Raw genomic sequence first — 26,945 nt, forward strand, 5'->3', positions numbered from 1 at the left:
CAGTCAGGAGGAGAGTGATGATGATAATAATATCTTGAAGGATAACAGAATTTTCAGTGCTTTAAAATAATCACTGTTACTATTAAAAAAAGCTGTATTTTATTCATTTAATTTTCAGTGTTTTAAAAGTCATTTCAATAAATAGCTAAATACCATGGGACTTCAAAGACAGATATTTTGTTGTAATGCATTTGTTCATTTTCAATTGAAATTAAAGCACATGTTTTCTACATATCCCACGATATTTTATTTTCTCTTATGAGATCTATTACCAAAACACTCCATCCATCTGCTCCTGGTCCGGCCCCCCTGTCAAATTTTAGAACCCTTTGTGGCCCACAAGTCAAAAAGTTTGCCCACCCCTGCCCTAAAGGCTAATTTGGAGTTCAAGTCAGTGGTAAGACGACAAATGCAATATTAGAATTCGGGGGGGGGGGGGGGAGTGGAGTAGGGGGAAATCTCATTGAAACCCTATTGAATATTAAAAGGCCAAGATAAAGTGGACTTGGAGGGGAAGTTTCCTATAGTGGGGGAGTTCAGGACCAGAGGACACAGCTTCAGAAAAGTGACTTTAGAATAGATGTGAAAATTTTTCTGAGCTGGAGGGTGATGAATCTGTGGAATTTGTTGCCCATAGACAGCTATGGAGGCCAAGTCACTGGGTATAGTTAAGGCAGAGGTTGGCAGATTCTTAATTAATCAATGTATCAAAGGTTACTGGGGGAAGGCAGGAAAATGGGATTGAGAAGGTTAATAAATCAGCCATGATGGAATGGTGGAGCAGATTAGAATTAATGAAGGCTTAATTCTGCTCCTATGCCTTACAGGTTTGAATACGTCTTGAAATTTCATTACAGCAAATTTTACCCCACATCTCAAAATTTTGGTTCATGATTTATGAATTGCGTAAGGGCTAATTTATTTTACTCAAACGGGGCTACTGGTATAGTGTGTATAGATAAAAAAGATATTCATATTAACAGTGAAATGCAGAATGAGTGATAAAATTATATGGGAAGACATATTCACCACACAAACCCATATGATACCCTGCTTATTTTTTTTTAAAACGGTAATGGCATGTACTCAAAGTTCTGTTGTTTCCACTTATTTAGTTACAAAAATATTTTCTGAATGATTTCAAAGAAAATTTTAAAATGTGACAAGATGAACATTGATTCCAGTACCTTTTCATTTCACGGCAAATTAAAGAGGCAGCTACACTAAAGTCAGATTTAAGGACTCCTCTTCTCCTTAATTGAGAAATGCATCATGGAGCAGATGATCATGGTGGAACCAAGTGGATAATAGCAAAGTATTACAGCTGACAGAATCAGTTTGTGGCACTCCTTTTTTACATAGCGTTGTCCTTGTTATCTGGTAGTCGGAGACCCATGCTCTGTAAGATATTCGATGCAGGTCCAGGAAGGCCAGCTTGTGAGCTATAAGACTCCAAGAAATTCTCTACTAGATTCAAGTCCACATCCACAGGCAGTACGCTCAAATTCTCTTTTGACTCGTCCTTTGCTATTTCTGCCAGATCAATGTCGTCCAGCTCAGCCTATGAGACATCCAACAGAAAGCAGTGTAAGTGACAAAAGAACCCTCTAAAATAGGTGAAAATTGCAGGTTAGGCTGTTTCAGTTTGATGTAACACACTCAAAATGCTGATGGAACTCAGCAGGTAAGCATCTATGGAGGGGAATAAAAGTCGACATTTCGGGCCCAAAACATTTAACTTTTCATCAGTCTTAGCACAAAATGTCAACTCCCCACTGATTTTATTATATCTCCGGATAATTAACTCATTGGAGAATTTTATGTAAAAATTAGCATCAATGGACAAGTTACTGGCTGGCTTTCTTTATGAAAGTGGAATGAGCTGATGAAAATCTGTGCAATGAGGGTGAAAACTAAATCAGAATGGGTGTTTATTGCAGGGAGTTTACTACAATTAGCTTGAAAAATTATATTGGCTAGACTATCACAAGTTCAGATTTTGTTTCTCAAAGGACGTAATGTGCATTATGTATGGGGAGAAAAAAGAATTAAGAGTGGATAGACTGTGAGTGAGAAGAATTTGGAGCTGTTTGTAGTGGGGACAAGAAATAGTATTTGCAGAGCTCAGGGTGATTAAATAAAATGCCAGGAAGACAGTGTGATAGATAATTTATAGATCTGTAATCAGAGGACTGGACTTTGATTTATAAACCAGTGTTCAAATCCCACTTTGGCAGTTGAGCAATTTATTGATGCAACTAAAAGAGTTAAAAGTTCAGAAGTTCTAAGTAAGTTATCATATTACATATGTCATCATATACAACTGAGTTTCATTTTATTGTGAGCACTCACAGCAAATTAGAAGCACAATAGAATCAATGAAAGACCACACTCAACAGTATGGAGAAACAATCAATGTGCAAAATACAATAAAAATGAGCAATTACAAAAAAAATTAATAAATAAAGCAATAAATATCGAGTACACCAGTAGAGTCTTTGAAAGCGAGTTCATTTGTTGTGGGAACAGCTCAGTGATGGGGTGAGTGAAGTTAAATGAAGATATCCCCTCTGGTTCAAGAGCCAGATGATGTAGGTCCTGAGGCTCCTGTACCTTCTTCCTGATGGTAGCAGTGAAAAGAAAACATAGCCTAAATGGTTGGCATCCTCGATGAGTGATGCTGCTTTCCTGTGAAAGCACGCTGCAGATGTGTTCATATGGTGGGGAGGGCTTGACCCATGATGGACTGGTCCATATCCACTACTTTTGTAGGCTTTTCCGTTTAAGTGCATTGGTGTTTCCATACCAGGTTGTGATGCATCCAGTCAATACTTTACACCACACATCTATAAAGGTTTGTCAATGTTTTAGATTATAAACAGAATCTTCATATTTCTAATAATGTAGAGGCACTGCCGTACTTTCTTCTTAATGGAACTGATATTCTGGACCCAAGACAGATCTTCTGAAATAGCACAGTAGAATTTAAACTTGCTGACCCTCTTCACCTCTAAACCCCTATGAGGACTGGTTCTCTGTTTATTCTTCCTGAAGTCAATAATCAGCTCCTTGGTCCAGCTGACAGTGGAAGAGGTGGTTGCTGTGACACCACTCAACCAGATTTTCAATCTCCCTCCTACAAGTTGATTTGTCACGATCTTTGACTCAGCCAATGACAGCGATGTAGTCAGCAAACTTGACTTGACTACCAACTTGTAGTCAGCAAACATTGGAGCTGTGCTTAGCCTCACAGTCATCAGTATAAAGCAAGTAGAGCTAGCGGCTAAGCACACAGCCATGTGATGCATCTGTGCTAATGAAGATTGTGGAGATGTTGCCAATCTGAACTAACCAGGGTCTGCAAATTAGGAAACTGAAGATCCAATTGCACAAAGAGGTATTGTGGCTAAGGTGCCGAAGCTTACTGATCAGTTTTGAGGAGATGATGGCACTGAATGCTGAGCTGTAGTCAATGAATCATTGATGTATGCATCTTCACTGTCCAGATGCTCCAGTCTTGAGTGAGGAGCCACTGACCTGTTGTGACAATACGGAACTTGGAGTAGTTCCAAGTTGCTTCTTAGACAGGAGTTGATATGTTTCATCACCAACCTCTAAAAGCACTGTGACAGCAGAAAAAAGATTTGGAATTACAGATCATCACAGCAAATTTGACCGAAGGATATAGATTGTAGTAGAAATGCTCTTCAGGCATAGCTTCTTCCCTAGTCTTGCCTTGGTCTGAATCTAGATCCACAGCAATGTGGCTGATTCTTATCCACTCTTAGACATCATATATTGTAAATATGTATTCGGTGGCCACTTTATTAGCTATACTTGTACAACTACTTGTTAATACAAATATCTAATCAGCCAAACATGTGGCAGCAACTCAATGCCTAAACGCATGCACACAGGTCCAGTTGTTGTTCAGACCAACCATCAGAATGGGGAAGAAATGTGATCTAAGTGACTTTGACCAGGGTATGATTTTTGGTACCAGATGTGATGGGTTGACCATCTTAGAAACTGACCTCCTGGGATTTTCCCCACACACAACAGTCTACAAAGCAGGGTTTCTCAACTGGCATTCCACAAGAGGTTGCTAGGGGTTCTGTGAGAGAACATGATAGAAGAAAAACGTTTTCAGAACTTCACGCAAAGCGCAATGCTAGCACCTGTAGTGGTGGGTAGTGTCCAAACAGCTCTGTTAGCAATCTCGGTAGAGGTCTCTTCAGCCCGGTATGGTAGTGCACAGTAGCACTGTTTATTTGGTTGAGCCCACTCTTAGTTTTTGACGCAAGATAGGGGAGGCAGCTAATAATGGTGAGTGCTGTATTGCAGAGGGGAGGATGGTAGGCTGATGAGGACAATGGAGTGCGTTTTCCAAGCATTGAATTTACAGAAAACGGTGCAAAAATATAACCAGTGAGTGGCAGTTCTGTGGGCAAAATAACTTTTAATGACAGAGGTCAGGAGAACTGCCAGACTGAATCAGTCTGGCCACAGCAGCAGAACCACCTTGAAGTGGTGAGGAGACCATAAACATACACTCAGTGGTGACTTTGTTAGGTACAGGAAGTACTTAACAGAGTAGACAGTGTATAAATAAATGTGAACTTGACACTGTTGAAGTGGGAATTTACCTGAAGTAGGTACAACACAATTTCTTATTAATAGTAATGAACAGTTCTCATTCCCCATCAATTAAATTTGAACATAAACAGAAAATAAAGATAAACCCAGCTGGTTTAGAAATCAACAACACACAAAATGCTGGTAAAACACAGTAGGCTAGGCAGCATCTATAGGGAGAAGCGATGTTGATGTTTCGGGCCAAGACCCTTCGTCAGTACTAACCGAAAGAAAAGATAGTAAGAGATTTGAAAGTAGAGGGGGGAGGGGGAAATGCGAAATGATAGAAGACCGGAGGGGGTGGGATGAAGCTAAGAGCTGGAAAAGTGATTGGCGAAAGTGATACAGAGCTGGGGAAGGGAAAGGATCATGGGATGGGAGGCCTCAGGAGAAAGAAAGGGGGGGGGGGGGGGAGAGAACCAGACGGAGATGGAGAACAGGCAAACAACTAAATATGTCAGGGATGGGGTAAGAAGGGGAGGAGGGGCATTAAAGGAAGTTAGAGAAGTCAATGTTCATGCCATCAGGTTGGAGGTTACCCAGCCAGTATATAAGGTGTTGTTCCTCCAACCTGAGTTTGGATCCATTTTGACAATAGAGGAGGCCATGGATAGACATAGTAGAATGGGAATGGGATGTGGAATTAAAATGTGTGGCCACTGGGAGATCCTGCTTTTTCTGGCGAACCGAGCGTAGGTGTTCCACGAAACAGTCTCCCAGTCTGCGTCGGGTCTCGCCAATATATAAAAGGCCATACCGGGAGCACCGGATGCAGTATACCACACCAGCCGACTCACAGGTGGAGTGTCGCCTCACCTGGAAGGACTGTCTGGGGCCCTGAATGTTGGTGGGGGAGGAAGTGTAAGGGCAGGTGTAGCACTTGTTCCATTTACAAGGATAAGTGCCAGGAGGGAGATCGGTGGGAAGGGATGTGGGGGAGGGGGGGAACAAGTGGACAAGGGAGTCACGTAGGGAGCAATCCCTGCGAAAAGCAGAAGGGGGGGGGGGGGGTGGAGGGAAAAATGTGCTTGGTAGTGGGATCCCGTTGGAGGTGGCAGAAGTTACGGAGAATTATATGTTGGACCTGGAGGCTGGTGGGGTGGTAGGTAAGGACAAGGGGAACCCTATCCCGAGTTGGGTGGCAGGTGGATGGGGTGAGGGCAGATGTGCAGGAAATGGGAGAGATGCGTTTGAGAGCAGAGTTGATGGTGGACGAAAGGAAGCCCCTTTGCTTAAAAAAGGAAGACATCTCCTTCGTCCTGGAAAGAAAAGCCTCATCCTGAGAGCAGATGTGGCGGAGACTGAGGAATTGTGAGAAGGGGATAGCCTTTTTGCAAGAGACAGGGTGGGAAGAGGAATAGTCCAGGTAGCTGTGAGTCCGTAGGTTTATAGTAAATATCAGTAGATAGGCCGTCTCCAGAGATGGAGACAGAAAGATCAAGAAAGGGGAGGGAGGTGTCGGAAATGGACCAGGTAAATTTGAGGGCAGGGTGAAAGTTGGAGGAAAAGTTAATGAAGTCGACGAGCTCAGCACATGTGCAAGAGGCAGCGCCAATGCAGTCGTCGATGTAGCGAAGGAAAAGAGGGGGATGGATACCGGTATAGCCTTGGAACATGGACTGTTCCACAAAGCCAACAAAAAGGCAGGCATAACTGAGACCCATACGGGTGCCCATGGCTACACCCTTGGTTTGGAGGAAGTGGGAGGAGCCAAAGGAGAAATTATTGAGAGTATTGGTTCAGAAATTGGTATTGGTTAAAGTTTCATTTTAACAGCACTCCCCAGAGGAAGACATACCTTGAAACAGGCTTTGTTGGGAGTAGAAGTGTTGCCAGTGTGCAGGAAAAGATTTGAAATTAAGATTAACATCTGGAAATGGAATGGCCAAAGGGTGTGGTAAGTATTAGAAAGAAAAAAAAACACTGATGAAGACCTAGAACCAAGGACCAGAATTAAGAAAGTTCAAGTTATGCAAGAAATAAATGGAATCAAAGATGTAATTGTCCTGAACAAGTTAATAGGCATTTACTGTTTGCAACGTAAAAGACCCAGAACTGCTTCTAGGACAATGAATCAACATCAATGAGGCTGTTAAAATCGATGGTCACCATAGTTAGATCAGTCATGACTAGGTTTGGTGATAGGTGAATCTGGTGTTCTCTATGCAAAAATTCATATACATGATTGGCTTTTTCCAGATGACTTACCTCATTGGTGACTTTGGTAAAGCTTTTGCCAATGTGGGTGCCAGCTAACTCCTGATCCATCTGCGTCATGTAGTCTCGGATATTCTCTAATGCCTTAGTTGCTGAAACACATTCCTCTGGGTCTTCGCTTCTGTCAAATTCTTCATCACTGTCCAATAAATCAATATCCTCCTCTTCAAGATCATCAGAATCAAGTTCTTCAGATTCTACCCCTGTAAATCAGGACCAAAGTACTTAATACAGCACACTGGGTTGAAGTGGGAGGCAAGACTACACAAGCTGTACAACCAGTAGGCTTATCAGAGTAAGACAGGTTAACATTTCAGTTCTGATGCTGGGTCTACAGCTGAAACATTGACCTTACTAATCAAGAACTGATCAAGCTCCCCATTGAAGATGCTCAGCCTGAATAGACCAATGGAAGTGGCACCATCAGCAGTTCCTACCTAGAATCTTTTCCAAAGCACTGGTGATGGAGTTCACGTCAAATTCAACTTGATTGTTAGCTGAAGACCTGACAGGAAGATGAAGAAAGAAGATAGTTTTATCTCAAGTTTGGCATCGTAGCAGTTGATTATTTAGAACTGTCAATGGCAATCTCTATTTTACATGGCTTTAATAATCACTCATGGGGAATATACCACGAGATACTCAGTAAGATTGGGCATTTAGAACTCAAAATCTACTGGCAACCTTAATTGTATTATATGTCACTGTATAGGAAATATCCATGTTAAGCACGGAGATATAACTAGACCACATGAAGATAAAATTCAGTTTTTATCCCATACTTTTGTCAAGCAATCCATTTACCTTCTTTTGACTTTATATTGATAATTAATTTAAGAAAAGTTCAATGAACAGATCAGCTGCAATATATGAAGACCCCATGATTCAGTGTTACAGGTGAACGACAATCAATGAATGTTATACACACACACAAATCTTTAATATCAATTTCTTTTTTCATACCGTGGCACCTCTGCTCCTTCATGCGAGGAAACCTTTGATACAAATGCCTTCATACACTTTGTGATGTCGTGTAGATCATAATCCTCCTCCTCTTTTTCCTCATGTCTAAACAGTTTTGTTCCAGAGGCCTCCTCTAGCATTTGATCCAGCTCTTCCAGTGAAATATTCAACCAACCGTCATCTAGGCAGGCAATGGATCAAACTAAGGTAACAGCAATGAACCACGTCCATATGGTAGTTACTTAAGTCATTCATATAAACCTTCCCATTGAAGCAAGAAGGGAGCTGCAAGTTACTAGAGGACAGAAAACCCACCCAAATTGATTTACTTAAACACGGAAGAAACAACACCTGTGAGTCGGCTGGTGTGGTATACGGTGTCCGGTGCTCCCAGTGCGGCCTTCTATACATTGGTGAGACCCAATGCAGACTGGGAGACCATTTCGCTGAACACCTGCGCTCTGTCCGCCAGAGAAAGCAGGATCTCCCAGTGGCCACACATTTTGATTCCACGTCCCATTCTGATATGTATATCCATGGCCTCCTCTACTTTTAAGATGAAGCCACGCTCAGGTTGGAGGAACAACACCTTATATTCCGTCCAGGTAGCCTGCAACCTGATGGCATGAACACTGATGTCTCTAACTTCTGTTAGTGCCCCTCCCCTTAATTAATTAATTAATTAATTATTTTCTTCCCCTTTTTTTCTTTTCTCTCTGTCCCTCTCACAATCACTTACTACCTGCTTTTCATCTCCCTCTGGTGCTCCCCTCCCTTTCTTTCTTTCTCTCTCCCTAGGCCGCCCATCCCATTCTCTCCCTTCTCCAGCTGTGTACCCCTTTTGCCAAATCAACTTTCCAGCTCTTAGCTTCATTCCTTCCCCCCCTCCCCCCACCGTCTTCTCCCATCATTTCAGATCTCCCCCTCCCCCTTTCAAATCTCTTCTTTCAGTTAGTCCTGACGAAGGGTCTCGGCCCAAAATGTTGACATCATCTATCATCTTCCTATAGTTGGTGCCTGGCCTGCTGCGTTCCACTGCCATTTTGTGTGTGTTGCTGTGTCTGTAATTGCATTAAGGGACCACTATTCTACTGTGCTGCCCATATATCCTCCCATTCAGCAATATCCTCAGCATACAAGATATATAGTACAGACAGTATCCAAATGGGCCATTCATGCTGTTGCTGGTGGTAATCTCAACATGAGCATTCTACCTTCTTTCCTCAGTGTATTTTATTTATCCCTTTTTTTTTTAATAAGTGCTTGCCAGCTTGCTCTTAAAGGTATCAATTTATTTGCTTCAAAATTCTCTCATAAAGTTGGTTATCAACAATCTATCAGTTATTTAAAATAAAGAATAACCTAGTATTAGGTTTTTTTTTAGAATGCCAAACCTTTATAACCCAACTTTCCCACGTGCAAACATTTCATAAATTTATCCTGAAAGGCCTCCCTCCTATTTGCAGACGACATCTCTTGAACATGGATTTCCTAATTGTAAGAGTGTCTTAAACTCATATGGGATATTTGATCTTTAGGATCCTCATCACTGTGGCAAGTTTGAAGGTTAAAAATCTTACAAGTTTAAATAGAATAAATTGAGATCACTAATTTAGTGGCTGACAAATGAACAGAATGAGGAAGAATTCTTCTTGCACATCACAAATGTGGACTTTAACTGAGAACTGGATAAGATTAAAATCTTAGACTTCAAGAGGCAAAAAAGGGGAACTGGATTGCACTGCAAAGGCCCTATTAGCCAAAATGCCTCCCTTTTTATTCTAGTGGTTCTACAATTGATCTAATTCCTCAGATATTGATACTCAAAGTAACACACATTACTTACCATCCTCTGGAGGGAGATTCTCCCCTTCTTTTTGTAGTTCTTCCACACTGTAGGATAGAGTTTGCAAAAGCTGCATAATCTGTTCCCCTGGGCTTGAAATAGATGAACTGAGAGAAAAAAAGACTGCATGACTAAACAAAAGGAAAAGGTATTAATGAACAATTAGTGATTCTAGTAGCCTCTCAGTGAAAATCCATAATTAATGTTCATAACTAGGACTAATTTCCAATATATTAAACTAATATTTACAAATGGAAATTTTCAGTACTTTGCCATTTGGCTTGTATTATTCTCACAAATTATTAACAAGGGTAGAAGAAATAGGATATCATCTGCAGCACATCAGTAACAATACAGTTCTCTTTAAGCTTGGGTGCTTTCAGACACTTACAACAGCGGCACAATTCTAGGCATTCTCCCAAGAAGGGATGAACTATAACTTATTAATCTGGAGAAGCAAATAGAATGTGTTGGCTATCACTAGGGTCCAAAGATCAAAATGAATAGTCAAAAAGAACAACGACAAATATTCAGAACTTAGTAGAAGAGTTGTGTAATATTAGAATACTTATTCTTACATTATACACTCCATATTAACATTGTTCTTAATCTCATTAATATTAATAAGCCTGACTTTGTAAACTGGAATTGATATACAATGTCCTATGAAGCTGATGCGCTGTTCTAGTTGGTGCATAAAGCCATGCAATAAAGTTCAAACTGAACATCTGATTTAGGGTAATATTAGAACTTGAATATTTGGTGCAGTATATGTATACTTTAGTTATTGTTTGGTAACATTAGCAGGTCACACCATATTGCAAACCTACAAAAAATAAAATCAGACTGTAGATAGGATCAGATTGCCAATGAATTGGAAACATTGGAAAACTTAAAATATAAATACCAAAATTATAAATACACTGTCAGGATTTTGAGATTTGTTAAACTGTTAAAGCTAAGAAAATCAATCTTAGGTATTGTGCATATTTAATCAGAACCAAAATTCTCACCTTCTCAAGCCTTTCACTCAAACTCTGCTACTGCTCTATCCATAACTTCGGTCTATTATGAGTTCCTGCTTCTTGCCAGCACCCCCTACTGACTTCTTCAAAAAGCTTTGTTATCTAGGTAAGTTAAGTCAGCATCTATAAAACCTACTTCTCCTTCTATTCAGAGTTATTTCAGATTCTCCAGAGCTGAGGTTACTACGTGCACTATTCTACACAAATAGTTACGTGGTATGTTTTTGTGTCTGAAAATCCTTCAGACCTTTTCAGTAAACATAGCTGAGGTCTGTCAACGCGCAAAGCAAATCTAGCAAGAGAATGCAGAAAGCAACCAATTCTATCTTTGCGATGCCTTCCAGATGTTTAAATTTGCAATTAGCCAAAAGAGCTTTTTGGGATCACAGCAGAGTTAACCTCATTATATACATTTAGGACAGAATTAGAGAGATTTCTGCATAGCAGAGGAATCAAAAGCAGACTCAATTGGACAGCTGGCCCATTTCTTATACTCAATATTAACACATGAACCTGCATGTATATTGCCAGCTTGGACTGATGCAGCCTCTGTTGTCAGTGAAGTGGTGGTGGCCAAACAGCAAACTGTTAAAATGGGATGAATTCTCCTGTTGGACCTGAATAAATCTGCCAATTAATCTGCTGTTTCTTATCAGCAATCACTTGGAAACAGCTTCTACTGTCTAAATATGTCATGGCAAAACGGAAGACAAATGCACTGTTAGCAATCATTTCAGGAAGACTAGAATATAAGAACATGTACCACTGAGGCTTTTTAAGGCACTGCTGAAGCCTCACTTGGGAGTACTGTGAGCAGTTTTGGGCCCCTTTTCTGAGAAAGGATGTACTAATATTGGAGAGGGTTCAAAGGAGGTTCACGAAAATGATTCCAGGAATGAAAGAAGTTTTAATATGTGGAGTGTTACATGGCTCTGGGCCTGTACTCATTGGAATTTAGAAGAATGAGTGGGGAAGCTCATTGATATTTATCAACTGTTGTAAGGTCTAGATAGAGTGTATGTGGAGAGGATGTTTCCTAGTGGGGGAGTCAAAGAGCAAAGGACACAACCTCAGAATAGGGACGTCCATTTAGAATGGAGAAGAGAAATTTCTTTAGCCAGAGGGTGCTGAATCTGTGGAATTTGTTGCGACAGGCTGCTGTGGAGGCCAAGTTACTGGGGGTATTTAGGGTGGAAGTTGATAAGTTTTTGATTAAGTAGGGAGTGAAAGGTTATGGAGAAAAGGCAGGAGAATGGGGTTGAGAGGGAAATGGACGAGCCATGATAAAATGGCGGAGATACTTGATGGGCCAAATGGCCCAATTCTGCTCCTCTGCCTTACGGTCTTATGTTGAAAGGCTATTGAAAGGAAATTGCACCATCTCCGATCGCAAGACCCTGCAGTAGATAGGGAGGTCAGCTGAGAAGATCATCGGGGTCTCTCTTCCTGCCATCATGAACATTTACACTACACGCTGCATCCACAAAGGAAACAGCATTATGAAGGACCCCATGCACCCCTCATACAATCTCCTCTCCCTCCTCCCTCCTGTCTGGGAAAAGGCTCTGAAGCATTCGGGCTCTCACAACCAGACTATGTAAGTTTCTTCCTCCAAGCTATCAGACTCCTCAATACCCGAAGCCTGGACTGACACCTTGCCCTACTTTCCTGTTTATTATTTATTGTAATGCCTGCACTGTTTATGTGCACTTTATGCAGTCCAGTGTAGGTCTGTAGTCTAGTGTAGCTTTCTGTGATTTTTTTTTATTACGTAGTTCAGTCTAGTCTTCCGTACTGTGTCATGTAACACCACAGTTCTGAAACACGTCTCATTTTTACTATGCACTGTACCAGCAGTTATGGTCGAAATGACAATAAAAGTTGACTTGACTATTATTCCCAGCTACGAAGAAAAGTGATGTCAGTGAAGAGAGGGTTGCATAGTGATATTTGTTGGAAACTAAATGGAGGAGAAACTTAATAAAATGAGCAATAACATTTTGTCCTGGCTACGACTTTAATGAGGTTAAGATACTTAGACCAGAGTCTCATGGTCTGAATTTCAGTCCTGTTCATGTACTTCTGTACACAGGATATTAAGCAGGTACTGTACCTTTTAGGTCTGGCGACAGACTGCTGGAAGTAAATCTCTGCCATTTGGAGCAATTCTTTATATTGTACTGAACCTTCCAGCTCTCCCTATCAAAGATAAACACAAAAATTCTCATGTCAAGCTGCTATTAAAAATTAAACTAGCCTTCAGACATGTGGGCTGAGTTTATCATCTTTTTGCTGCCAACAGCTCAAAGCCTTTCTGCAGCCACAATGACCCACACAAATCTAAATCTGTAAAGTCTGTGTTGTGTATTTAATATTTCAATAATATTTGAGTGATCTTGTATACTGGTATTATTTGATTAAGTGCTCATTTGTTTAATTGAGAGTTATAGGTAAAAATACTTTAATTGTATATGTCATCATGCTACCATGTCATACATAGTGCCTCGCTTAAAGGTGAAGTTATACCTGTATTTCAGGCCCTACATCTTCCTTTGAAGATTAGTTTAACGCTCTGAAGTTACAAAACACAAGTTTGCATGCTCTACAGGCGACAAAGCCTTTAGATGAGTTTCAACATTTATTTAGGCGAATTTTAGCATAGAATTAAAAATAGAAGTCACCAATAAGTTTCAATAAGATAGTTAAAAAAAATTCTCAGCAGTGATGCAAACGTGAAGATGTTTGATACATTCCCGTAGTTTTTTTATATTACAGCCTTAAACAGTGATCAGGGAAAGTCATAAGTAGCTGTAAAGCAAATATGCAAGAACACCTGCTCCTATTCAAGAGTTCAACCGTGGATTTATACTAGTGTCCTAGCCAATTCACGTGTATTGATGCCATTATAAGCACATGCTCCATGGTAATCTTCAATACATTTTGTTGCTGAAGTAACTGAAATATCTTTACATATTCATTATTCAGCCCACAACCACCTGAGCCACATGGTAAAATGTTAATTTATGTGGCCTTCAGTATTCAGATGGTGTTTCACCAATGCATTTTTGCCTCTTGCTTCATTTACAAATTAAATTTATTACTGACTATATAAAACACACACATTCACACACTTTTATTGAGCAGAAACAACCAATGTAAAAAGTAACCAATCATCTCCAATGCCTTTAAAAGCTTGTGAAATATAAAAATTCTCCAGAAAAGTAGTTCACTGCAATTTAGTCCAATCAGCTCATCTGCAACATTTCAACAGCGTATGCAAAGACATATCCCACAATGAATGGCAACAACTTTAGTTCTTACCTTGAAATAGGCATTTTTCTTTAGACTGTTTAGAAACTCTTCCCAGAGGGGATCACTGGAGATAGAATTTCCAGTTGTAAAACTAGACAAGGGTTGGGAGCATTTGGAAACAAGGATCTCGAAACCATGGGCCTAGAAAAGGGGATGAAAGAGTAAATAATATTTATAGTTAATTATTCAAAAGCCCCATGACATCAAAAGTGCAGTAAACAAACTAACTTAAGAGGCAGCTGGACAACAAAGTATCAAAGAATGGTCAAGTAAAACAGTTTGAGGTGGGTCAAAGAATTTATAAATATGCTCATCTTGTTTCTCTAGTCATTTCAGTGCCTCATTCTTCATGTGCTGGAATCCCTGGAGAATTAATTAACCAAAATCAAAATTACAGGTTTTGAATATTAATTATGGATATTAAAAACAGCACAAGAGGAGCATTTGTATGCTTCTTGGCCTGCTGTCATTTAATCTGATCATAGCAGATATACTCTAATCTCTTCTATGCCAGTTCACCATAACCCTTGATTTCCCAACCTTTCAAAAAACATTTATCAACTTCTTTGGAGTACCTTCAATGATTTAGAGCAGGGGTGGCCAACCTTTTACATTCCATGCGTCAATTTTTTCACGCATGAGTTCAGATGAGCCATACAACTCTTGTACCCCCATTCAATTCTTGTAAAAGTATGTTAATATAGACATATTTAGCAATTTTACATGATATTGATTTAATATAAAAACAAGATTACCTTAATGAGACTTTTAACAAATATATTTTGTCTTCTTTTGGTTTCTTCCTTTTTCTTAATCACATGCTTTTCGTAACTCAGACCCAAGCACTAGCTTCAGTTTTCCTTCTATTTCAGTCTGATGTTGTGTTTTATAGTGTCTATTAAGATCATGTCTTCTATTATGTGAGAAAGTGTTTTCACAAACAATGCACAACAGTTTTCCTGACGGACCCACTATAAATAAGAACTCATTTTTCCACTGTTCATTGAATTCATGTTTACTATCACTTTCTGCTTTTCTTTTGTTTATTTTCTTCTGCACTGTGATGGGTAACTGAATGTAAAAACAAGCCTTAATTTTCAAAAAAGTACGAAACTGCAAATGTTCACAAAGGATGAACAAAGCACAACTCCGTAGCGCATGAGTGTCAATTGTAAACTGACTGGCAAAAACCTGTGATGCACCGCTGGTGTAGACGCCTGGCGTCTCAGGATCAAACAAGTATCAAACGTGTATTGAACAGTTATGGAACGACTACAGAACGCAAGTCCTTCTTTCCTAGTTTGACTCATTGAACATTTTTTTACATTGAAAACAGATTAATGTAAAAGATGATAACATTCGCCAAAAGATATACAGGAAATAATTTTAAAAATCACTAAAAATAATTGCTAAGTTTTAGATTTATTCTCAGTAAAACCCATTTCTAGCTCTAAGCTACTTGAATTCCTGTTATAGATTTTTTTTTCTACAAATCGGTTTTTGGTTAATACTTTTTGCATGAGAAGGCTGACTTCTTTTATTATTATCACTGGGGTGCAATGTGCCACTTTTGGCTCATGCGCCATAGGTTGGCCATCTCTGATCTAGAGTCTACAATCTTCCAAGGTGGAGAATTCCAGACATTGACCATCTTCCTCAAGATGTCAAGTCAAGTCAAATTTATTGTAATTTCGACCATTACTGCTGGTACAGTGCATAGTAAAAATAAGACAACGTTTTTCAGGACCATGGTGTTACATGACTCAGTACAAAAAACTAGACTGAACTACGTAATAAAAAAACAGAGAAAGCTATACTAGACTACAGACCTACACTGGACTGCATAAAGTGCACAACAATAATTATTTATTATTACAATAAATAATAAACAGGACAGAAGGGCAAGGTGTCAGTCTAGACTTTGGGTACTAAGTAATCTGATAGCTTGGGGGAAGAAACTGTTACATAGTCTGGTCGTGAGAGCCCGAATGCTTCGGAGCCTTTTCCCAGATGGCAGGAGGGAGAAGAGATTGTATGAAAGGTGCATGGGGTCCTTCATAATGCTGTTTCCTTTGCGGATGCAGCGTGTAGTGTAAATGTCCGTGATGGCAGGAAAAGAGACCCCGATGATCTTTTCAGCTGACCTCACTATCCGCTGCAGCGTCTTGCGATCCGAGATGGTGCAATTTCCGAACCAGACAGTGATGCAGCTGCTCAGGATGCTCTCAATACAACCCCTGTAGAATGTGATGAGGATGTGGGGGGGGAGATGGACTTTCCTCAGCCTTGGCAGAGAGTAGAGACGCTGCTGGGCTTTCTTTGCTATGGATCTGGTGTTGAGGGACTATGTGAGGTGAACACCAAGAAATTTAGTGCTCTTCACGATCTCTACCGAGGAGCCGTCAATTTTCAGCAGGGAGTGGTCACTCCGTGCCCTCCTGAAGTCAACAACCATCTCTTTTGTTTTGTTCACATCAAGAGACAGGTTGTTGGCTCTGCACCAGTCCGTTAGCCACTGCACCTCCTCTCTGTAAGCTGACTTGTTGTTCTTGCTGATGAGACCCACCACGGTCGTGTCATCAGCGAACTTGATGATATGGTTCGAGCTGTGTGTTGCAGCACAGTCGTGGATCAGCAGCGTAAAAAGCAGTGGACTGAGCACGCAACCCTGGGGAGCCCCTGTGCTCAGTGTGATGGTGTTGGAGATGCTGCTCCCGATCCGGACTGACTGAGGTCTCCCAGTCAGGAAGTCTAGGATCCAGTTGCAGAGAGAGGTGTTCAGGCCCAGTAGGCTCAGCTTACTTAAGCATTAAGTGATTGCCCCTGAATCTGGTAAACGCAATCCCTTGTTCAAGATTTTTTCCATTAATGCGAACATCTTTGACATTTACCCTTAGGATCAAATATTTCCATAAGATTAACCTCAGTTTTTCCAAACACCAAAGAATTTAGATACTATTTCTAGAGCCATTTGTGACAGGAGAACTCCCTCATCCTAAGAGATAGTGTAGTGTATCTCTAATGTCAATATATTCCCTTCTTAAATAAGACGATGAAATCTTTGCTCAGTACTCCAGACCTCACCAGTATTTTGTATCACTGTAACAATACTTCTTTACTTTTAATCCTCAATCTTCTTATCACAAAGGCTCATATGCCATTTTCTTTCCAAATTACTTTCCTCATCTGCTTGCTATATTTTATGATTCATGCACAAGAACATCTAGATTTCTTGGTACTTCACTCACCTGCAATCTTTCTCCATTTAGGTAATAGTCCACTTTTTGGATTCCCATACTGAAGAGCATAAAAATCCCTCCTTCCTCTTATGTAATACCATTCACCAAAATTTTGCCCACTCATACGAAGTAAATTCTCAGTTACCTTCTTTTCAAAATGCCTCTCTCTTGGTTCAACATTCTAAGCCTGTTTTGATCATTTTGCTCCATGTAGGCCTCCGTTAGTCTCAATAGATTTGCACCTTGGAAAGTTTCCAGGGCGCAAGCCTGGGCAAGGTTTTTTTTTAAATGGAAGACCGGCAGTTGCCCAAGCTGCAAGTCTCCCCTCTCCACGCCACCAATGTTGTCCAAGGGAAGGGCATTAGGACCCAAACAACTTGGCACCGGTGTCGTCGCAGAGCAATGTGTGGTTAAGTGCCTTGCTCAAGGACACACATGCAGCCTCAGCCAAGGCTCGAACTAGCGACCTTCAGATAACTAGATGAATGCCTTAACCACTTGGCCATGCGCCATATACAGTGCCTATAAAAAGTATTCATCCTCCTTACAAGTTTTCATGTTTTATTGTTTTACAACATTGAATCACAGTAGATTTAATTTGGCTTTTTTTTTTGACACTGATCAACAGAAAAAGACTTTCGTGTCAAAGAGAAAACAGATCTTTATAAAGTGATCTCAATTAATTGTCAGTACAAAACAATCGATTGCACAAGTATTCACCCCCCTTTAATATGACACACCAAATCATCAGTGGTGCAGCCAATTGGTTTTAGAAGTCATATAATTAGTTAAATGGAGATCTGTTTTTGGATACCCATGTGTAGTCAATGTGCTTCACTTAATTGTAGTAAAAATACATCTGTATCTGGAAAGTATAACTGCTGGTGAGTCAGTATCCTGGCAAAAACTACACCATGAAGACAAAATAACACTCCAAGCAACTCTGCAAAAAGGTTATTGAAAAGCACAAGGCAGGAGATGGTTACAAGAAATTTCCAAGTCACAGAATATCCCTTGGAGTACAGTTAACTCAATCATCAAGAAATGGAAATAATATGGCACAGCTGTAAATCTGCCTACAGCAGGCCATCCTCAAAAACTGAGTGTCCGTGCAAGATCGGGACTAGTGAGTGAGGCCACCAAGCGACCTATGACAGTTGCAAGCTTCAGTAGCTGAGACGTGTGGGATTTTATGTATAACAACTGTTGTCTGGGTGCTTCACCAGTTACAGCTTTAAGAGAGAGTAGCAAAGAGAAAACCACGGTTGAGAAAAAAACTCATGAAATTCCAGCTAGAATTTCCCAGAAAGCACGTGGGAAATGCTGTGAAATCAACTGGAAGGCATCTCTATCGTCTGATGAAACCAAAATTGAGCTTTTGGGCTATCAGACTAAATGTTATATTTGGTGTAAGCCAAACACCACACATCAAAAACACACCATTAGGGTTCAGACCTCAATCCAATTTGTAACTTTTGGCTGGACTTGGAAAGTGCTGTTCACTTATGATCCCCATGCAATCTGACAGAGCTTGACCAGTTTTGTAAAGAAGAATGGGGAAAAATTGTAGTGTCCAGATCTGCAAAACTAACAGAGTCCTATCCACACAGACTCAAGGCTGTAATTGCACCTACTAAATACTATTTGAAGAGGGTGAATACATATGCGATTATTCTGTGTTTTATATTTGTAATTAATTTAGATCACTTTGTAGTGATCTATTTTCACTTGCTTTTTTCTGTTGACCAGTGTCAAAAAAAGAAATTCATTGTGATTTAATGTTATGAAACAATAAGACATGAAAACGTATGGGAGTGGGGTGGTGGGGAGGGTTGAATACTTTTTACGGGCACCGTAATGCTTTCTGAAGCTTTCCATGATAACTAAATTGCTCATGATAGCATACCAAATAGTGAAAACTCGTTTTGTACAGTAAACAAAGAATATTAAAATATTTATATTCAGCATTTCCTACCAGTTTCATGCCAAGTGAATGTGCTTTGAAGTTCTGGTCAGATTGTGTTGGCAGCACATAACCACTCCGTCTATCTGGCACAAACTGCTGCTGCTGTAGTTGAGCATACAGACATTTTGTAAAAGTCACCTAGAAAAGGAAAGGTTGTAATGAATTGTAGCAAACTTAAGAGTTCGCTCCCCTTTAATTAATAATTTCAGAAGTATATGTTCATATTCCTCACATGCAATAACAATTTCTAACAATCTTTTTTCTCCTGCCATTGAATCAAATTTTTTACTTTATTTCCTCTCCACAGATTTAATCAGATTGATGGGCAAGAGAAAATAAAAAGAACAGATTAAACATGTTGTTATATTCCTGTCAGTTATATAAAGCCAGGATCACGCAAATTTCCCTCAGACATTGGTGATATTGTAAGTATCATCTACAGCTTCAACTTTTAACCTGGCAGCAGATGCACATTTTGCAGGCCTGTCCCTCACAAAATGATACCATAAGCATACCTGTCAAACACTGAAATAGCAATTCTGTTGTACCAAACCTTGGTAGAACGATTTTGTATGAACAGTATGCAAGGTTTCACTGTACCTAGGTACACAAGACCATATGATATAGGAGCAGAATTTCCATTTGTCCCAACGTTTGCTCCACCATTTGACCATGGCTTAATTATTTTCCCTTGCAATCCTATTCTCCTGCCTTCTCCCAGTAACTTTCGATGCCCTTACTAATCAAAAACCCATCAACTATAAATATATCAAATTACTTAGCCTCTACAGCCATCTGTGGCAATGATTTCCACAAACTTACCACCCTCTGGATACAGAAATTCATCTTTAATCTAAAGGCATGCCCATCTATTCTAGGGCTGCGCCTTCTGATCCTAGACTTCCATTAATGGAATCATCCTCTCTCTCTTGGCCTTTCAATGTTCAGTAGGTTTCTAAACTTCAGTGAGTACAGGCCCAGAGCCATCAAATGCTCATGTGTTAATCCTTTCACTCCTGGAATCATTCTTATAAACCACTTCTGGATTCTCTCAAATGCCAGCATGTTCTGTTAGAAACCTATTTTGTTAGATATGGGGCCCATCTGGCTATCTATTAAATTTCCTCTTGAAAATAGAGTAACAGAGAACACAACTTATTACATACTTAAAGAAAGAAACCATTTGCCTCCTTTGCCAATCATTTAAAAATCTAAGTAATGATGCTATTGCAGCTAAGCACAGCTGATATTTATTTTTCTCTTTATAAATTAAGTACTACCTATTTATCACTTTCATCCTTCTGTTCAGCTTTCTTTGCTCAAGTAAACACCAACTTTCCCTTCTTTTAAAGAGGGTTAGGGCAAGGGTCAGGGTTAGGGAGTAAGTGTCCAAATAAGAAATTTAGGGTATAATTTACCTCAGAACTCCACATTCCCATGACACATCTTTAAAAAAAACTGTTTAGTCTTCAATGGAGATTCTTACCAGAGCCATCACACGTGTCTCAGGGCGAAAGACCTTAAAGGAACGGCAAGCACGTAGGTCAATAGGATCACGTAGATAGAAGGCCTGGATAGCAGGTGCCAACAGATCTGGACGACGCTTCAGCACTGCAGCTATACCTGCTGGAACATAGCAGCAAGCTCGGTGTTGATCATTGTGAATCTTTTCTGGATAACTGCACAAGACAAAGTAGTATTAGTCAAGAAAAAGCAGGAAAAGATTGAGAATCATTTTACCAGTTTAAAAGAATTATACCAAATATATCTGGAAGATTAGTGTCCTATGACCTAATCAACATTATAGTTCACTGAGCAGTAGAGACAACTGTTGCTATGTCTGTACCACGAAGAGCTCATTAGCACTAAGTAGATGATTAGTCAGCCTTCAGTGAGTTCATTCAGTACCTACTTTCTTCTGCAATCAACATACCCTAAAGTCCAAACAGCAAGCTGCCAAACACAGCTTTCAAATTTCTCATAGCGCACTGTGATTTTGGTTTAAAACTGACTGAAGACAATGAAAATAAGCAACTGGTTTTATCAGCATTGATGTCAAGAGGGACAGAGACTGGGGAACTAGCATTATCAGATGGGAAAAGGGGATAGTGATGGGAATTCTAGAAAACAAAATTGACAGTAATATTGGTAAAAAAAAAGTCAAAGTGTAAAGGTGTTGACCATAACTTTCTTGCCATGTACACCATGGTGTTCTTTTCATTATAAAAATTGGAAATTTAACCCCTCTTATTAATGGCTTTAGAAAACTAGTTGCTACTGTGTACTTGAAATTCAACCCGAATTTGACTCCCTGTGCACTATAATCAATGCAAGATTAATCAGCAGCTACTCTATAAAAACACCAAATCAGTTAGATTCAGAAATGGCTTGAATTTCTGGATCTGTCCTAAAATGCAAAACATTGTAAGTGGTTAGCTAACGCTAAGAACTCAGCCATGGGAGAGCAATCACCTCTATGGATTTTGTAGTGGAAGAGGATCTTCCACTAAATTTCTTTACAACATTTCTTTAAAGCTGTGTTTCTTGTTCTTCCTTCCTACCAAAAAATTACAGTTTACTCTAAAGAATCAAAAAAGACTGAGAACTAATTACCTTTGTATACGTCTGTTTATAGCCTTACGAATGGGCTCTGCTGCCAGACACTTTTCAGAATGAGTGGGGAGCAGGCTGAGGACCTGAGGGATGGTAGGATTGCTAGCCGGTAACCATGTCAGTTCCCCTGGGTTCTGAGGTAGTGGGATGATGTGTAAACGTCCATGATAGAAATATACCTAAAGAATAAAAGTGAGAAATCTACATTTCCTATGAAAAGAGATAGCTGGGAAAAAACGAATATTCCTAAAGGGCCAATGCTGGTAAGACCAGTTGCGGGGAGGGAGAGAGGGGGGGGGGGGGAGGGAGAGAGGGGGGAGGGAGAGAGGGGGGAGGGAGAGAGGGGGGAGGGAGAGAGGGGGGAGGGAGAGAGGGGGGAGGGAGAGAGGGGGGAGGGAGAGAGGGGGGTGTTTCACATGCTCCATTATTCTCACTTTATCCGTTATCCTTTAAAATTGTTCCGATTGTTGACCGACTGTAGCCTAACGCTTTTCCAATGACCAATGGCGTTCCACCTCTTTCCAAACGCTTTATTATTTCCACTTTCTTTTCAATCGTGATCACTTCCCGTCAATGGAACAGAAACACAGTGGGTGGCGGGTCCCGAGCTCCACTGGGTCATAAGGACCACCGCACTGAGGCTAAATGGAACAAGTGAGGGCTGTGCTGGGTTTGGGTATTTGATCCTCCACAACATTCCATGTGGGGATTTAAACTGGAAGTGGCAGTGTTTGTTTTAACAAGGTCGAGTTGCGAGCTCGACAACAACCTAGCACGGATGGTATGGGACTCACTAGATTGACATCAACCCAGCACGGGAATGGTCTATCATTGGATCAAACCTCTTTTCTCGAGCACGGTGCTGATCTTACTGCGTCACAGCCGACCGAAACGGCGGGGGGGGGGGGGGGGGGGGTAGAAGGGGTTCAAGGTAAATCTTACTAAGAAAAATTTAAGCCAAATACAAAGTTAAACACTCAACACAGTGTCAAGGCAAAGACTTAAAATGGCGGATGTTGTCGCAATCTGACTTAAAATGGCGGACGGCGTACTCCTTCCTTGGTTCATAAGTACGAGTTCTCTGTAAGTCGGACGTTTGTAACTCAGGGACTACCTGTATCCTTTCACACCATACCCTTTAAGATTCATTGATGTAACAACACTGTTGTAATGTTGGAAATGTGGTAGCCAAATAGCAAACAAGTTCCCACCAATACCATGTCAATGATCACATTATCAGAAGTTGAGCAAGGGACAAATATTGGCCTGGAAGTATTTTCATGTTACTATCCTACCAAAATTAGAAATTAAATCCAACCCTAGATACGCACATGAAGAATGTTATTTCACTAAGCTACTGGAAGGCTCAACATGACCCATAGCCTCCATCAGTGGTGAGATAAAAATGGAAGTTTTCTTACCCGGTTTACACTGGTTTCAGGGTTCAACCACTTGGGAAGGTATCTGGCAGCCTCTATCAACAGGAAATCTCCATCATCATCATCTACGCTGATTGCAAAAACAAATGTTTCACGTTACTTTGAATTACAAGGAACTATCTCTTGCTCTGTTTCAAATTTTATTTCTTACTGATTAGTAATGAGAGAATGCGTACCTTGCCACTAAGTCAGGGAATTCTTTGGTGATCTGCTGAATAAGGTACACAATAAACCATTCGTCATCCACATTATCACCAAAGTTCGTCATACCACCGATATGGGCAGGAACGTCTCCTAAAATGAATAGACTTCCATTATATTTTAAATGCATTAAGATACGGAGGATCAAAATGGCTCTTAATACTAAATTTTCAGAATTAGAACCAAAGAAAGATTGACTGTACACAAAATACAGCAAAGTCACTCACATTGCCAAAAAAAAGTATAAACACTAGCAATTCTACAGATGCTGGATGGAAATCCAGAGTTACACACACAAAATGCTGGAAGACCTCAGCAGGTCAGGCAGCATCAAAGAGTTGATGTTTCAGGCAGAGACCTTTTGCCAGCATTGGAAAGGAAGTGAGAAGAAGCCAAAAAAAGGAGGTGGGAGGGGAAGGAGTACAAGCTGGAAGGTGATAGGTGAAGCCAGATGAGGGGGAAGATAGGCAAGTAGGGGAGGCGGGGCTGGGAGGTGATAGGTAGAAAAGGTAAAGGGCTAAAGAGGGAATCTGATAAGAAAGGACAGTGGACCATGGGAGCAAGGGCAAGAGGAGGAGCACCAGAGGGAGGAGAAGAGGTAAGAAGGGAATCAGAATAGGATAGTTTATCTGATGTACTGTATAAAGCACAATTTATTTTCATTTAAAAGATGAATTGAGAATAAAAGTTACTTGTGTTCAGATGAACCTGTCTTTGTACATGAATCAATTAATGTTTACAAGTATAGAGAGCAATTGGGAAGGAAAACAGAATGCTGGCCTTTATTGCATGAGGATTACAGTATAATAAACATGGACATCTTTTAAAAAGATTATTAGATCCTAGTGAGAATGCATCTGCAAATATTGTGCTCAGGTCTGGGCTCTCTAGAAAATCTTGTTATAGACCAAGTGCAATAAATATTCACCATAGTGATTGCTAGAATGGATTGGGGATCCTGTGAACAGAAATTATGTAGGCTGGGCCCAGTCTCTTCTAGAGATAAGAGGACTGAGTCAAAATATTGACAATATGTGACAGGACAGATGATTCTCAGGGGTTAACTAAAAAAGGGCCAGTCTCAAAATAAAAAAATTCATCCAAAGAGCAATGAACCTTTGGATTTCCTCAAGACAACTGTGGGAGTTCAATTGCTGAACATAATGAAGACAGAGGCTGATAGACTGCTGGATTTTAAAGGAAATGGAGAATATGCATTTAATACAGGAAAGAGGCACTGATGAATCAACCATGATTACTGAATGTTGGAGAAGACAAGAGTTTTTTCTATTTATATTTCTTAGCAAGAAAGGATATAAGAATGTGCAACTACGAACAAAAATCTTTGAGGGTCACCATTTCTTACTTTTCTTATCTCAAACATGTATTCCAAATAAACAGTTATTCTTTCACAACTCCCTGCTGAAACTAATGCTAGAAATACATAGAGCCACAGAGTAATAAAGTATAGCACAGAAACAGGCCCATTATCGTAACTCATTCATATTGTTCAAGGCCCCCATCTAAGCTTACACATCTGCTTAACTTTTAATTCATTTCTCTGAACATTACCAGTCCATGTACCTGTCTGCATGTCATTTATATTGTTAAAAGAGCACAGGTACAAGGTTTAAAAGGGGCCTGAGAAGCAACTTCATACACAGAATGATGTGTATCTGGAAAATCGTGCCTCCAGCACTTCTTCCATATACATACATGCACCACCCTCTGCACAAAGTTGTTGCTCCTCAGCTCCTTTTCTCATTTCCTTTTTCTTAGGAAAAGAGGCCTGTGTTTTAACCTCATCTGTGCTCCTCGTGATTTTATGCACCACTGCAAGGCCTCCTACACTTCTGCTAAGTAACACCATGTTGAATATATTGACAGAATAGATAACTTTAATAACTAAAGGTACCTCTGACAGTGCAAAACTCTCTCACAGCTTCAGTAGTGTCACTTTAGATTTTTGTGCTAAAGTCTTCGGAGAAAATTGAACTCAATTCAGAGGCAAGAGGATTGTCAATTTATACTACATTACAACCTTGTTTACTATAGTTACCTCTCATTGAATCAAATGCTGGGAAATAATGTAATTTTCAGCCAAAGGAGAATAACTGCATATTGTTGAAGATGTACCCTATTTTCCTTTCATGGTGTAACTGCACATTCTTACATCTCCTTTACAATGCAAACCCTGCACCATAATTATATTCTGCCTGTATTGATGCATCATCAAAAGATGATGTTTTGACGTCCTCACCAATGTGAACTCTGCATGCATAAATAAAAAAGTACGGTTTTTGGAAACGCAAGATAAAATCTGGCTTGTTAGGTCAGGTAACGCTCGTGGAGCGACAACCCATAGTATAATATGACCGGAAGAGAGGAAGGATCCAAGAATGCGGCTGCACCATAAAGTGTTGTGCATGAAGCATGAGAAACTCCAGGCAGAACACTCACCCCGGGCCGCTGTGTATTTCAGACTGAAGGCCTCTTTGTTCCAGATGTACCCCGTAGATAACAGAGCCAAGCGAGCCACTATTTGCTCCAAAAGTCGCTCGAACATATCCTTACAAGCTTGGGGATCCGAAGGCGAAACCTTACTGCTGAGGTAGAGCTTATAACAAACAGTGCCCTGCTCTTGTTTCCTCTCTACAAACCCTTCCATGTTGTCTTACGCTCGGTGTCCGACACTAAAAGACGTCCCGCTCCTTTCCAACACTCAAACCCTTCCGCCAGCTGAGATCACATGCGCACTAATCAAAACCTGCCGACTGTGACGTCCGTCTCCGTTCGTGACGGCATTACGTAGATAACGTCACAGCTTTGACGTATGAACGGCTTTGTGGTGATTTGTGTGTTTCCAATGGTTGCCTGACGCTGACAAATGGTGTATGGAACAGTTGGGCCGAAGGGTCTGTTTCTGTGCTGTGTAACTTTGTAGTATGAATATTGTGTCTTTACAACAGCATCTTACATTTACATACTATCTGTAACAATTATTTATATTACTATTAATACTGTTGCAATGTCACTAAAACAAAAATAATGTAGGAAACACCATCAATGAGGAGAGAAACAGAGTGAATATTTGAGATCAAGGATACTGGAGAATTTGAAAAGAATGGAAGCAAATATGTTAAAATTGCAGAGAGGAAAGAGTAAAGGTAACAGTGGGAACGTGCAATAGGATGCATACCAAAGTTGTTGAGGGTTCAACTTAAATATTAGAATAAAAGGAGATTGAGGCAGAAAGGATGAACCACATATGTGAAGTTAGATTAAAAAAAAGTGGTTACCAAAAATTATTAAACTTAATATTGCCTTGATGCATACAAAGATGAGGTGCAAAATCTGGAACTTGGACTCTGTTGGAGCAGTGTAGGACAATATGGATGAGTCTAGAATGGGCGCGGGATGTAGAATTAAAGTAACAGGTGAATGAAAACTCACAGTTCCCTTGCACTCTGCAAAGTGCTGAATGTGTTG

At 40.2% G+C, this 26,945-nt stretch overlaps 1 protein-coding gene across 2 annotated transcripts; it reads right to left on the reverse strand.

The window, feature by feature from the left end:
- Positions 1-80: 80 nt before the first annotated feature.
- On the reverse strand, positions 81-26,202 carry ecd (ecdysoneless homolog (Drosophila)). Of its 2 annotated transcripts, none has more exons than XM_059946507.1 (13): positions 25,917-26,202; positions 23,432-23,549; positions 23,238-23,325; positions 21,817-21,995; positions 20,690-20,882; positions 19,213-19,341; positions 14,008-14,139; positions 12,800-12,885; positions 9,662-9,768; positions 7,816-7,996; positions 7,290-7,357; positions 6,844-7,055; positions 81-1,561 (listed from the first exon to the last, which is right to left on the reverse strand). In XM_059946507.1, exons 1-13 carry the CDS (start codon positions 26,122-26,124, stop codon positions 1,355-1,357), a joined length of 1,908 nt encoding a protein of 635 aa, XP_059802490.1. In that variant the 5' UTR covers positions 26,125-26,202; the 3' UTR covers positions 81-1,354. The 2 variants fall into 2 exon arrangements, with proteins under 2 accessions (XP_059802490.1, XP_059802489.1); XM_059946506.1 differs by having other exon boundaries at positions 9,662-9,792.
- Positions 26,203-26,945: the final 743 nt, after the last annotated feature.

Source organism: Hypanus sabinus, chromosome 21 (assembly GCF_030144855.1).
Source record: "Hypanus sabinus isolate sHypSab1 chromosome 21, sHypSab1.hap1, whole genome shotgun sequence".
NCBI lineage: Eukaryota > Metazoa > Chordata > Chondrichthyes > Myliobatiformes > Dasyatidae > Hypanus > Hypanus sabinus.

Coding starts and splice junctions, on each gene's coding strand:
- ecd (XM_059946506.1), bottom strand. CDS start 26,124: ATGGAAGGGTTTGTAGAGAGGAAACAAGAGCAGGGCACTGTTTGTTAT. Junction 14,140..19,212: donor ATTCACTTGGCATGAAACTG/GTAGGAAATGCT, acceptor CCCCTTTTCTAG/GCCCATGGTTTCGAGATCCT. Junction 7,358..7,815: donor GAAGGAGCAGAGGTGCCACG/GTATGAAAAAAG, acceptor TCTTCCTGTCAG/GTCTTCAGCTAACAATCAAG.